At 39.4% G+C, this 14,759-nt stretch overlaps 1 protein-coding gene across 1 annotated transcript in view; it reads right to left on the minus strand.

Annotated features, from left to right (window-relative positions):
• cped1 (cadherin-like and PC-esterase domain containing 1) overlaps positions 1-14,759 on the minus strand; it is a 329,222-nt gene that overhangs the window by 270,278 nt on the left and 44,185 nt on the right. The window contains exon 2 of the mRNA XM_028813109.2: positions 11,962-12,121. Within this exon, the coding sequence (XP_028668942.1) occupies positions 11,962-12,121 (160 nt within the window). The remainder of the gene's footprint in view (positions 1-11,961; positions 12,122-14,759) is intronic.

Raw genomic sequence — 14,759 nt, forward strand, 5'->3', positions numbered from 1 at the left:
AGGGGAGACATGAGGTGGGAGGGAACTGACAAGCAGGCAACATGGAAGTCAAATTATACTCAGGTTTCTTCTAATTACAACATTACTGCCACATTTTAACTCTAATTAGGTATCTTGATTTCAATTAAACCGTGTTCAGTTCTGCAACTTAATTTTTCATTGTCTGAATTGTTACTTTTTGCCACAGGGGATGAGAAATGTCTTCAGCTGATGCGTGTTTGCATGCCATAACAATGTGTAATGCATTTGGAAAGCAGTGACAAGGCAATGTGAGCTTCCTAGCTGACTCCGACATAGGGAGGGGCTTTATGTACCACAAATAAATCTGGAAATTCAATCAAATCCAGCAGAGAGAGACTCAATGAAAAGAAAAGAGTATAATTTGATTTTATACTGAATTGGATTATGTGGGTTAAGAAAGTTATGTTACTTTTACTAAAAATATATATTTTTAATTATTTCTATAGCATATGGGAGGCCCAGCAGCAGCTTGACCAAAGTGCCTCATAGCTACTAGAGGCTCGGTTCAAATTTTACTCTGTCTGTGTGGAGTTTGCATGTTCACCCTATGCCTGCAAGAGTTTTTCTCCATGTGATTCAGTTTTCTCCTACTTCTCAGAGATGTGCATCTTAAGTTGGCTGATGACTCGAGTGCGAGTGTGTGGTCTGTGGTGCAACATGCAGGGTTGTTTCTTTGCTTGTGCCCAGTGCTGCTAGGATAGGCTCTGGCAACCGTGACACAGAACTGGACTAAATGGCTTAGATAATGGAAATATACTTAACATTCTTTATCAATTTGGATTAACATGATGTCCTTGAGATGGACCAAGAGGTTTCATAAAACATATAGCAATAGTAGTAATGTCATGTTTACATAGTACAATGAAATTCTTACTTGCATGTTCAACTGAGGGCAGCATGGTGGTGCAGTGGTAGTGCTGCTGCCTCACAGTAAGGAGACCAGGGTTTGCGTCCTGGGTCCTTCCTGCGTGAAGTTTACATGTTCTCCCCATGTCTGTGTTGGTTTCCTCCAGGTGCTGTGGTTTCATTCCACATTCCAAAGACATACAGGTTAGGTGAATTAGTGGTAATAACTTGGCCCAATCTGTGTGTGTGTTCTCCCAGTAATGCACTGGCTCCCCGCCCCCGATTTATACCTGGCTTGCGCCCTATGCTAGCCAGGATAGGGTCTGGTGTCTCCCTGCGACCTTTGTCTGGATTAAGTGGGTTAGAACATGACATGACATATTCAACCAGCATGCCACACGACTATGTATTTAAATGTAGATGTTACAATATCAGTTATTTCCCTCATGGGCTTGAGATTTATCATACTGATTGTCAGTGTAGCATTTCTGGCTCACTACAGTTGGATCCTGCTTTGATTTTTATCCTGGGTGTCATCTATGTGAAGTTTACATGTTCTCCCAGATTTTGTGTGAATTTCCTCAGAAAAGGCCCCATGCCACTAAACTTATTGGTAATGATGAATTCTCCACAAAATCTGACCAGAGAAGAGATGAATAAAATGATTGCATTTTCAAAAATAATAAATGCCGCTGGAACAAATGCCCATTGCATTAATCCCATCTCTTTAGTAAGCATTCAGTGTGCAGCCTTAAGTCTACAAGTGTCAAACTACTCAATCATTTGTTACTGCTAAACACAGCAGGCCAAAACTGGCCAGTGTGCAATGGAAGAGTGTGTGTCTACATAACTGGTGATCACAGGGCTTAAAAGCAGATGATAAAAATGGTAACATAAGGAATAAAATTATAGAATTAACTTCAGTCAATAAAAAGTTTCAACACAGCCCTGAAATAGAATAAGAAACTTAGAAAAAGAATGGAGGGACAAATGTAATGTGTAGCAAGCAAAAGAGACGGGCAGATAGCAAAACATGAGAAGAAACGATTTGGTTTAATGCAGTTATCATTTCCAAAACACTTAAGGTCCTCAAGGAGTTACTTTCAGCTGTTCCAAAATTTGTTTCATGTACCTACAGTTCTCTGAGAAACAGAGACATTTAAGGCAAGGACTAAAATAGAATTTAGGGTAAACAATGGCAGAGTTCATATCAGGCACAGTCATTTACCTACAAGTCAAATACATAAAGTCCCAATGACAGGCCCAGCTATTCATAATTTTCTTTTTTGGATATTTTTTTAGGCTTTGAACCAGCATAAACATTCATTCATTGGTGAGCGCTGCATTTTTAAATTAGGGTTGTGGAAGACAGGGGAGCCTACTGGTACAAGGAAAAATAAACGTTCCCGACTGAAAGTCGACAATATCCAAAACAACTACTTCTTAATATTTAAAATGTGCCACCAATGCAAGTTTTACGCTCATATTTTTTATCTAGTCATTTTCTGGATTCACAGTCAAAAATGAAGGGACAATCTCCGGATAGGCTCATTTATAAAAAGCCAAATTTAGGATCATTGGCCAACACAACATTGATATTTCTGTAATAGTCTGAAATTGAAACTAGAGAAATTCCAAAATCCATAGAAGGAACCTGAAAATTTTAAACAAATAGTGATCTGGCCACATACTTGCGAGTGAGCTAGCAGTCCAAACCACGCCACCCTACACTCCCGATTAGGGGGAACATAATCCTGATAACTTCAAGATATGGTAAATCAGAGCACGACATTTTTACTGAGTCTGAAGTCAACCCATATGTTTCAGTCTCTTTAAACTTTTCAGTATAATTAATTTTAGTCTAAATAGGTGGGGACCTCAGACAGGGCACTGTGGAACTAACTCCTAATTTCCTGCAATAAAGTAGCAGGGTATACTCATAAATCTAAACAAATAAAGCATGCATTGGTTTCTTTTGAGTTTTAATTTCATACTGATCATAACTGCCATCCAGGTAGAAAATGGAATTTCAAGTAAACAAATATATTAGGGTTACTCAATCAATGTTTGAAATAACAGGCTGTCATGGTCATAATGATTCACACATACCTAACAGGAATAAGCAAAGGGGGTTACAGGAATCTCATTAGAGGGTTGTGGAAGATGCCAATGAGTTACCGTTGTTGTCAGTTTCCTCCACAAGCCCAAACATAATGTGCAACTTGCTTTACACAATGCCTTTGGCAACTCCATTAGTGTCTTAGTGCATGTTCAGGTCCTCAAAATGAAATGGGGGCTTTTACCATCAAGGACACAAATCCTTACCAAGCCTTTTTTGTGTTTGCACTAACAAGATAAAATAGTTTTGATTTGTACAATGATGATACTCAATGAATTTCCATCCATCCATCCATCCTTTTAACCCATTTATCTAAGACAGAGATATGGGGATATTGGAGCCTATCTCAGCAAGTACCAGGTGCAAAGTAAGAACAATTCCTGGACAGAGTACCAGTCCATCCATTTTCCAACCCGCTGAATCTGAGCACAGGGTCGTGAGGGTGTGCTGGAGCCAATCTCAGCCAACACAGGGTGCAAGGCAGGAACCAATCCCGGGCAGGGTGCCAACCCACCGCAGGACACACATACACACACCCACCAAGCACACACTAGGGCCAAAACTGTGGGAGCAAACTGGAGCACCCGGAGGAAACCCATGCAGACACGGGGAGAACATGCAAACTTCACACAGGGAGAACCCGGGAAGCGAACCCATGTCTCCTTACTGCGAGGCAGCAGCGCTACCACTGCACCACTGTGTCGCCCATACCAGTCCATAACAGTAATTTTCATAATTAGAAAATATTTATTGGTTTTGACTGCTGCCATACAAAAGAAGTCGGGAGGGAAGATCTATGATAAAAACTTGAGCATAATCTGCAAAGCACTGCAGGACAAAATCTACTGTTTGATTTTGATTTCCTTATTACATATTTTTTTACTCTGTTTTCTATATTGTTTCCTTGTTTCATGTTATCTAGAAAATATGGGCTTTTAATTAAACATTTATAGCTTTAACAAAGCTTGTAGGAAGTTTGAATCTTGAACCATTTGGCTAGAGTAAATCTCAAGTTTCTGTCATACACATAAATGTGGTCCTAATTTGAATATTCAAGTTAAAAATATCAATAGTTCCCAATCGCTTTTGCCCCTCACACATTTAAGATGTGGCCAGAAGACTTCTTAGCAAATACCTTGAACTTACTCCCTTATGTTCATGTTGCTCATGCTCTTCCTTCAGTCACCTCCACTTTGCACCAAAGGATACAATCAAAATACAGATTAACAGTAATAAACTAAAGTTTACACAAATCTAAATTTGGCCATGCTAATAGAGATCTAGCTTTTTAATGGCTGTTTCATCTTCAGATGTTTTTAATGACTTCAAAACCCACTATCATCACCTAATTTAAGAGTATGGCACCATATAAGACTCAGATGTAGTGTACATTGGTAGTACGCAGCTTAACATCGAGAGCTCTCCTGCTTTCAGATTTACTGCGTGAGTCAAGCACATGGAAGGACATTATGGTTAACAGTGAAGGTGTTCAACTTTTAGTTATATACTGTATACTGTGGGCGGCACGGTGGCGCAGTGGGTAGCACTGCTGCCTCGCAGTTGGGAGACCTGGTTTCGCTTCACGGGTCCTCCCTGCGTGGAGTTTGCATGTTCTCCCCATGTCTGCGTGGGTTTCCTCCGGGTGCTCCGGTTTCCTCCAACAGTCCAAAGACATGCAGGTTAGGTGGATTGGTGATTCTAAATTGCCCCTAGTGTGTGCTTGGTGTGTGGGTGTGTTTGTGTGTGTCCTGCGGTGGGTTGGCACCCTGCCCGGGATTGGTTCCTGCCTTGTGCCCTGTGTTGGCTGGGATTGGCTCCAGCAGACCCCCATGACCCTGTGTTCAGATTCAGCGGGTTGGAAAATGGATGGATGGACTGTATACTGTATATATTCTGGCAAGCGGCTGGGGGTGGCACCCAGCCGGGTTGCACAGAAGGACCGGAGGAGGGATTATGCCTCCTCCAGACCACGAAGTGGCGACCGCCCTGGTGGCTTTGGGGACCATGGGACCTGAGCTTGGAAGCTCAACCCTATAGGGGCCCATGGTCACCACCAGGGGGCACCCCGATGCCTAGAGAGCCCTGGTCCTCAGCACTTCCACCACACCAGGAAGTGCTGGGGGGAAGACGACCAGGGACACGGGGAGTGCTTCTGGGTGCGCAGCCGGTACTTTCGCCACACTGGGGAGTGCCGGCAGAAGCTAATCGGGAGGCACCTGGAGCACGTCCGTGTGATTATAAAAGGGGCCGCCTCCTTCCATTCATTGGCTTGAGTCGGGAGCGGAGAAGGAAGGAGCTCGGGAGGAGAGGAAAGGAGGTGGCCTGAAGAGAGAGAGGCATTGTGGGAGAGGCCTGAACTTTGGGGGAGTTTTGGGGTTGTGTGGCACTTGTAAACAGAGAATTATGTATAATAAACGTGTGTTGTGTGAACCATCCATGTCCGCCTGTCTGTGTCCGGGCCAGTGTCCACAATATACATTTATATACATATATATATATACACACAGTATATACATGAATACACATACAAGTATATGCTTCATTGTCTTCAGCTAATGCAGGAAACTGATTTTTGGACACATCTAAATCATGAAACTTTTCTGGAAGTTCTCCTTTACTAGTAGTTCTCTTCTCTCTTCTGACTAGTAGTTATTGCAATGACTTACATTGTGTGACACTGCACATAGTTTTGTAACCTTAATTTGGAGATTTGCAGTGAATAAACACATCATACCATCAGATTTTCAAATTCATTTGAACTTGTCTACACACACACACACACACACACACGCACACACACACACACGCACACACACATCAGTGGATCATCATATGCAAGATGTTTGATTAACACTAAACACAATAAGTACAAAGTTCAACATTCAAGGCATTAAACGAAAAATGAACAGAAAAAGTCCCACACAAACATACGTTTTTCTTACTGAAAGTTAAACATCAAGGAATCAGCACCATGGGTATTTATCGGTTACATGTAAATAGGATGTGTTCATCAAGAAAAAAACAGAAGAATGATCTAGGGACTAGTAAGGGCTCAAGCTAAAAAGTCTAAAGAGAGCAGAACGTCTGATTAGGAAGAAATTATTATCTTCAGCATCTGGGTGAAAACTGGAAACTCAGTTTTATGTTGAGCTGCCTTAAGCTACTGCATAAATAACAAAAGAAGAATCACAGCTGCTGTGGATGAGGATTGATAGACAGTTTATAGCAGCTAATGGTTACATGATGGAGAGGTGAATGTCTGGTGGCTTTTTATGTTCCACTTGGACTAAAAGGTATAGAGTCAAAAACATAAACGATGTTGGAAAATCCTTTGGTTAGCTCACAGAACTGGACTACGACATTCAGAAACTCTTCAAATAATTTTATATAGATCTAAATCTAAATTTCCTTCTTGGGACAAAGAAAATACTATCTATTGTGGCAGAAGTCTGGTGGGCAGACCCAGTCGGGATTCCTGGAAGGAGATCTATATGTCCCCAGGGCCATGAGGGGGCAACCACTCTGGATAGCAAGGGGACCACGGGGAAGTAGCAGGGAGGCTCAAACCTGTGGGGGCCTGTGGCTACCTCCGGGGGCACCCCAAGCCTCATGAAGCCCGGGAGTTCTACACTTCTGGAACACCTGGGAAGGTGGAGGAAGGACCTTCCAGCAACATCCGGAGTGCTTCCGGGTGCTCATGCGGCACTTCCGCCAGACCAGGAAGTGCCGCCGGAAGAGCGTCATTGAGCACCTGGAGCACGTCCGGGAGACTATAAAGGGGACCGCCTTCCTACAGTCCAGGAGCAAGAGTCGGGAGCTGGAGGTGGACGAAGCTCCAGTGACAAAGGGAAGAAAGGCAGCCCACAGACATATGAAAGGCCCGTGATTAGGGGTGTGTAGTGCGAGAGCATTGTGTGCTGTTTTGGGACTTTGTACGAATACACGTGTGTGTTTTTGTACGTATACTGGTGTCTGTCTGATGGTCTTCGGACCAGTTCTCACACTATGTACTGACAATAATACATTTCTTTCTCACCTACAACTTCTGGTTTTGTGTGATGTAAGAAAGTCTACTAATTGATCCTTGCCAATTTATGGTTATGATTTCTATATGTTGTGCTCTGCCTCCTGGGAAACATAATAAAATAAGCAGCAACATGGTCTATTTTCATCGAGAGAATCTCGTTAGCCTCATAGCTACAGACTATTTAAAATGAGTTACTCGAAGGTTTGATTGAATGTAATAAATTAATACTAACAGTGGCCCATTTTCTGGTTTATGTAGATAGATAGATAGATATGTAGGATGATTATTGCAGTCTAGAGAAGCGACTGGGAGAGAACAGACACGGAAAGAACTCCATTGAGAGGCTAATCTGGGTTGAATGTTGTATACTGTATTTGTCTGGCTATTTAGGTATTTAGTTTTTTCTTTGATAATCACTCAGATAACTGGGGGCATAACCAGGCGTTCTGTTTTGTAGGCGCCTATGGTGACCCTGTTTTTTTCTTGTATATCCCTCATTGTTAGACATTACCAAAATGCCTCAAATCCCATACACTTACAAATCTGTAGGCAGGTACATTACTTTGGTTCAGCACTTCCACCCCCCTTTCTTTATTTAAACTTTAAGCAATTAGACAGAATAAAGGATCGGATAGGAGTTAAGCTCCAAATTTAATTATGTATTAATGATGATGAGGCCAAAAATATTAAGGAAACGTATTACAATGTGAATGCTGGAAAACTAGACCCCTATAGCCTAAGTAGCAGAGCATCTTGTGTTCACAGGTGGCTCTTGGCTTATTTTCAGCCTAGCTTGCTTTGCTACCACATGGCCTTTGAATGAAGTTCTGAAACAAACCACAGGCCTGTCTCAATATGGCTGTTGAGACAGAGTTGTCTACATCATGGTCATCTTTTCATGGCCAGATGGTAAGAGAGAAAGGTAAAGGCAAGTTGCCAAACTTAATGCCAATCTTACCATAGAACACAATCCAGTGGTACAGGATGGCCTACAATTCAAAACCAATCATAAACAGCCATACTTCAGACCAGTAGAATTAGTTTACCTGTCCCTTACTGGCCCACTTACTAATGAATACAACTCATCCCAAGTTTGCTTTGTTTAGGCAATTTATGGCCTTCCTGCACTGGATGTCTTATAGGCTCAAAGTCCAAACACAGTCACCCCTGCCAAGCTAATGTGATACATGCTCAATCACCCCCACCACAAATGTCTCATCCTGAACCTGTCCCTATCCTGAGCAAGTCTGGGAGGCATGGTTAGGTAAATATCAAAGCACCGCTGTTCTCACCAATGAAGTAATACACTATTTAATATTACATTTTCTTTGTCTAGCTTACAAATAAAAACATACAAAATATTTATCAAATTATATTCTAGATATCAATCCACCATACCAGGGTAGTACTTACAAGTATCCTGCATGTCTGAAATTAAGTTTACTACTGCGTGCTCATGTCAGTGACAACATTTATTTTCTGTAAGGCTTTTTTGGCGGTATAAAATACAGCACTTCATTCTCAACACTTTCAAAATCCTGCTAAATACTCCTACTTTTTCTCCTGCTGTTTCATAACCTCATGCCGTATTTTTAGCAATATCCTCTATTATTAACTTTTATCTTGAGCTACTTTGGTTGTTCACAGGAAGCTCTTTTTCTTCCTGCATCTGCTCTGCTCTGCTCTGCACTGGTAGTCCTTTTAGATCTGTTGGTGTAGGCCAAGTACAGTTTTCCAATATTTTAAATACTGTTATTTTCTAAAGAAAGACACAGACAGTGTAATATGCAATGTTTAACATTCCTTAATATGAAGATCAAGGTAATTCAGTGTCAAGAATATTTAATAAAGTAACCTTTTTTTTTTTTTTACAAATTTATGAACAAATGTATTGTTTGCATGCTTTCTGTATTTCTGAAAAAATAAAAGCCAGAAGCTCAGTGTTGGTCTTACTTGTGAAGTTTAGATGAACAAAATCAAAATAATGTTTAAAGTAAAAATGTAAATGTGCTGTAAGGCTGTGTCACATTACATGACATTTACGGTGATTTTCAGCCTGAGATTATTTACATAATCTTATCGAGTTGGAGGCCATGTTGTTTGCCGTACCCACAGAATTAATTTAATCAGTCTGTGACTCATCCAAACAAGCTCTCTTTCCCTTCTCTCTCCATATTATCTTCATCCACACAGCAAACCAAAAAAAAAAAAATTATATGAAAATATTTATTGCATGCGCACTGCTATGGCCATGAGAATTCTCAACTTGCCTTTGATGAAGAACTACATGGGTGGCAATTGTCTGCCTTGCTTCCTACTGTTTGTACAGCTTGTTCCTCACTCAGGGTTTTCTACACAATTCTGATTCTCGGAGCATTACATTTTCGTTAAAAAAAACAACGAATGATTTTAGTGTTCTGCTGATTTGTATCTTCTATTTGGAGTCACTGCATAAAAGAATCGAGTAACTCCAAGCCAAAAGTAATTCTGAATATCACATGTGCTTGTAATGACCCAATTCCCGTAGTCATGGACATTTTTATTTACCTGAGACATTGATAGTCATGAACCAAGCATGGACCAGGGAAAGTGAGCGGAAAAGCTAGACTTTAAAGTCAAAAGAACTGCAGTTTACTAAAACAAGTGCAAAAAGTGTGAAACACTGTAGTTCAATAAAGAGTTCCATAAATTAAATCCATAAAATCCATGCCATAGAACAATCTGTGCCTTGGGGTGAAAATACATAAGTAGAAAATCCAAATTAATAAATAGTTTGTTAAAATTCCAAAAAAGATGGAGAGGAAACACCCTTGTTGTTCCTTCTCTTTTGTCTCTCTCCATGTCCTCATCTGGACACTGGGAGACCCCTTAACATAATCTGCCACATTCTGGTCTACCCACCATGTAGACCCAAAACTTCACTGCTACCATTTGCCAGCAGCCTCCATGAATGCTGCCACATCCTGAAACTTCATTGTCCAACACATGAAACCTTGTACCAGCATTGAGCAAAAACAAAAAGGGTTGTGCTAAACTCAATGAAAATTATGACATAAATGGAACAATTAACACCCTCCTGGACATGTCTTACAGTGCTCAATAATGCTTGTGTGTAGATATGATGGGGGGGTCTTTACCTGCATTAGTTACTTAAGAACACAGGCTCTCTATATATGCATTTTCACCTACTCCATCCATTTCCTCATACTACCCAATAGAAGTGATTGTCTTTGGAAACTGAACATTTCCAGGGAATAACTTAGACCAGAAATGAATGGAAGATTACATCTGGATATGCATGATTTCTAAGTCAAAAGGAAGACAAAAAGCCTTCATGAGCTTAACAAAAAGAAGTGCATCGGTGGCACACTAAGTAACTCACAAGTGCAGCATGTAATATAAAGAAATAAGTTAAGAGGACAAAGAGTGAAATAAAGCCACAACCAAAAAGTAAAACAAGTACCTTCCTGGTCTGGGTTTACCATATTTCATTGTACTCTCAGCTTGTTTGAGATTGAGCAGTTCCTGTTTTCCAACATGGGCACAGTAAAAGCAGCATGTATTTATTATCTGTTCTTATTTTAAGCAGTTAATTTATCCATCCATTTGTTAAACTCATTCTTTCAATTCAGTGTTTCAAGGCCTGATCACACTCTTGGTGTAACACAACTCAATTGCAGGGTACATGCACCCACTTCTTCATTCCAATATTCCAAATGTGGGGACACGCAAACACACTGGAGTTCACTTTCACTAATCTTTACACCTTTGGGATGTGGCAGGGAAAGCTAGAGAGAAATGTCCACAGACAGAGACAGAATATACAGGTGCTGGTCATAAAATTAGAATATCATGACAAAGTTGATTTATTTCAGTAATTCCATTCAAAAAGTGAAACTTGTATATTAGATACTGAATTTGGGACTTTCATTAGTTGTCAGTTATAATCATCAACATTAAAAGAAATAAACATTTGAAATACATCAGTCTGTGTGTAATGAATTAATCTAATATATAAGTTTCACTTTTTGAATGGAATTACTGAAATAAATCAACTTTGTCATGATATTCTAATTTTATGACCAGCACCTGTATAGTCTCTATATGGACAATGGCTGGAGGTGGGATTTGAACACAGGATGTTGGAGCCATGAAGTTGCAGTGTTGTACAGCTCTGCTGCCTCTATAAAATGCAGCCAAATACATTTAAGTGTTTAAAGCTAAAACAGCAAACATAATTAATGGCAAAGAGAGCAGTCCATCCGATTTGGTATCATCTAAAATGCTGAGTCATCTAATGACTTGATATGCACGTTGATGACATCCATAGACTTGGTGACGGATATACTAGCCTCTGCATAACAAAACATGGTGACTGTGAACTTGAGGCTCTACCAGGGTTAGGGTCTTTACTGCACTGTAAGTTAAATTAGCCACTGAGCAGGGATTTAGGAGTTAATGGACACTGTAACCATTTGTAGACCAGTGGGAGAAGAGGAGATAGATTTAGCATGGATGGAAGCATTCCAGTCTTCTATCCTTGCAAGTTAGCATGTGTTTTAGTAGTCTGGGTTCATCATACTAGAGTGGAACACTCTTCACTGTGACGCTTTACTGCCTCTCTAAGAAAAATGAGATTTAAACCAAAAAAGGTAGTTCATCCTTGCTTTTCTGACAATACAGCACATTAAAATTGAAAACAGCAAAAGGGAAGAGAGTGTCAGTGAGTTGGACTCATGTCCATTAAACCTGTACTCAGTGCAATTTCTGTCACGTAGAGTATACACAACATAATAACTCCATGTCTTGGTCCTTCAACCACCAAACTGAGCGATACTATGTTTACTCTTTAGAAGAAGTGTAAGGCTATTCCTGTACAAATAATGGAAGAGTAAAATTCAAATGCCAGCTTTTGAATTTCTTACTATACATACAGTATTAAGCTTACCTTGTTTTTGATTCTGGAGACATCCCTTCTTAGTGCATCGTGCCAAAGTGACCAAGTAACCATGCCGAGCAAATATGCGCTTGTAGAGCTGAAAGTCTGCTTCATTTATATGCTGGTACCCAAACAAAAGGGCTCGTTTCTCACTGCTGGCAGTTTGTACCTGTCAAAAAATAAAATAACAATAATCATTTTTAACAGCATTTACTAATTCTAACAAATGTCAGTGTGATCCACACAGCACAGTTTTAAGGAGCTATAAAAGAATTGTAAAAAGGCTATAGAAAAACCTATACATTTGGTTAAACTGACAACAACAACATTTTGTGGCTTTATTGAATGGTACCTAGAGGCCATAGGAAATGAGAGGATTATAACAAAACTGAGAGCCATTAAGAACAATGCTCAACATCCTCCTTCTGTCACACTAACACTGAGCATGTTCATCCAATGAATTATTCAGCAGACGTGTGTCATAAACACTACGGGAGCTCCTTTATACCAGCAGCAATACCTGCATAATGCCTGACTGGGACTGGGACTGCCAAATCAGAACTTTTCGTTCTTTTTAGTCATTCTGATGTACGTTCAGATCACAGTGTACACATATACACACACACACACACACACAGCCACATGTAGCGACTATGGCCCTCCAGGGACTGCACTCAACACTGCTGGTATAGATTCTGGTTTTTGGTGTCACGGTCTGAGAAACTAGCCTCATCCCCCCACTGCTTTATTGTGTTTATTCTTCCAAAAAAACTGACCAAATGTCTAGCTTGCAAAATTGGGTGTCATTTTTTTTTCTGAATATAATTTCTACATTTGCCCACTTTTTTTGTTAGAACTGGAGAACACTGCGCTTCTTCTGCTTGTGAGTTTAAGCATCCACTTTTCTTGAGATTTGTATTGTTTTTCTGAGTCTTATTTATAAAGTTTCCTTTGTGTAAGTTTGATTCTTTATTGCATTAATACATTGAGTCCTATGGATATTAAACACCCATCACTAAGAACTTTCTAAAGAATGATATTATCAATATGTACCAAATCTAATGGAAAGAAAGATGCAATATTATATTATAATAAGCTTAGTTCATTTTAGAAAGAAATATCTGCTCTTAAAATATGATATGCTCTGTCTTTGTCAACCCATTGGGTTGCAACTATGGACTTCTGTCAGTAAAGGACTTTGGGCAGCATAATTGTTTCAATTTAAACATACTTAAAAGAACATTTTTGAGTGACTATGGATGAAGAATTTTGGACAGAACAATTAATTTGAACTATTTAGTCACAGCATAACTCAATTTTACATTTCTCAATTTTATACCAGATATATAAATATGAATATTAATTTGTTCCTCATTTAACTTCCATCGATAAATTATCAACACATTTCCACACTCACTGACTTTTATAGTATGCAGTTTGGCCTAACAAAGTCACTGCAGGAATTCAAAGGAACTACGTGTCATAAAACTCGTCAAGACTTATAAGAGGTCATGCCACAGGAATAGGAATTTCATGCAATGGATTATGCTCAGACTTTTAATAAGACGACAGAAGGTCAGAGGTGTAGTAGTAAAGTATTAGGCTAAGCTGGCACACTCTTGGACGTGTCCACATAGGCCTTCCTTTGAAATGTTCTTTTCTTTAATTTATAAGAATTCATATATCCATATTTCTTTATGGAGTTACTGAAGGACTATGTCAATTGCATCTGTTAAAGGATGAAACATAGAAAAGTTATTTCCATGCTGAAAAATAGTGGGGGAAAATATTAGAGACACAATGTGTAGCCTTCATCATTACACACCTGAAACAGGCTATGCAGCCAAAACATTGTGCCTGTAAACTTCTCTCTTTTAGCTGAGCCAGTTACTTCGAGTCTATACTGTAGAAAGCACAATGTCCAGGATTCAACTGCCAAATGAGGGGCACTCAAAGCAAACTCAATCACTGTAAATTTAATGCTACAGACTAACAAATTCAGAAAGAAGATGAACAACTGTACAAAAATATCAAGTAGAAAGACAAATCAGTTCTATCAGAGCAAAAATCAAAAGGCGTCTCAGCCTTCCACAAACTGTGTTAGACATTCCTACTACCACTTACAAGAGTAGAAATGCAGACAAATTGTAAAAAAAACTTACCTAACTTGGCAGTGTAATTTGTATAATATCATTTATTTCTGATTTCATGAGTCTTCGGTGTCCAATTAAATAAATATCAATGAGAGAATGAAGGATAGACCATCATGAAACCTAATCCTATAGGGCCATTTGTTTTTAAATAATGAACTTCTTTTACAGAATAATGGGAGCAGCAAACAAAACTGAAAATTCTTAAACAGACTGAGCATCACCAAGAGAAGATCTACAGTATGCTAGAAAAAAAGACCAAATGAACATTTGGGAGTTAACTGCTTCCCTGAAGAGCGTGCATCCATCAATTTACGAACCTGCTTAATCTAAATCATATCTTAATCATCATCAAGAGTAATTTGTTTAGTGACATACAGTATATAAAAGAAGACCATTTTATCAGATGAAAGTTTCTATTTCTATGTATTATTTTGTTAACAAACTTGTTTAATCTCATTCGGGGCTGTTTGGGGGTCAGAGCCTATCCTTGAAATTAACATAAGAGAATGACAATCCATCACATACACATGCAGAAATTTATACTTGTGAATCAAACTAACATATACATCTTAGGGATGTGGGAGAAAACTGGTCTGCATGGAGAGAATATTCATTCTCCACAAAGAATTAAATTAAATTAAATTAAATTTATTG

This window comes from Erpetoichthys calabaricus, chromosome 1 (assembly GCF_900747795.2).
Source record: "Erpetoichthys calabaricus chromosome 1, fErpCal1.3, whole genome shotgun sequence".
NCBI lineage: Eukaryota > Metazoa > Chordata > Cladistia > Polypteriformes > Polypteridae > Erpetoichthys > Erpetoichthys calabaricus.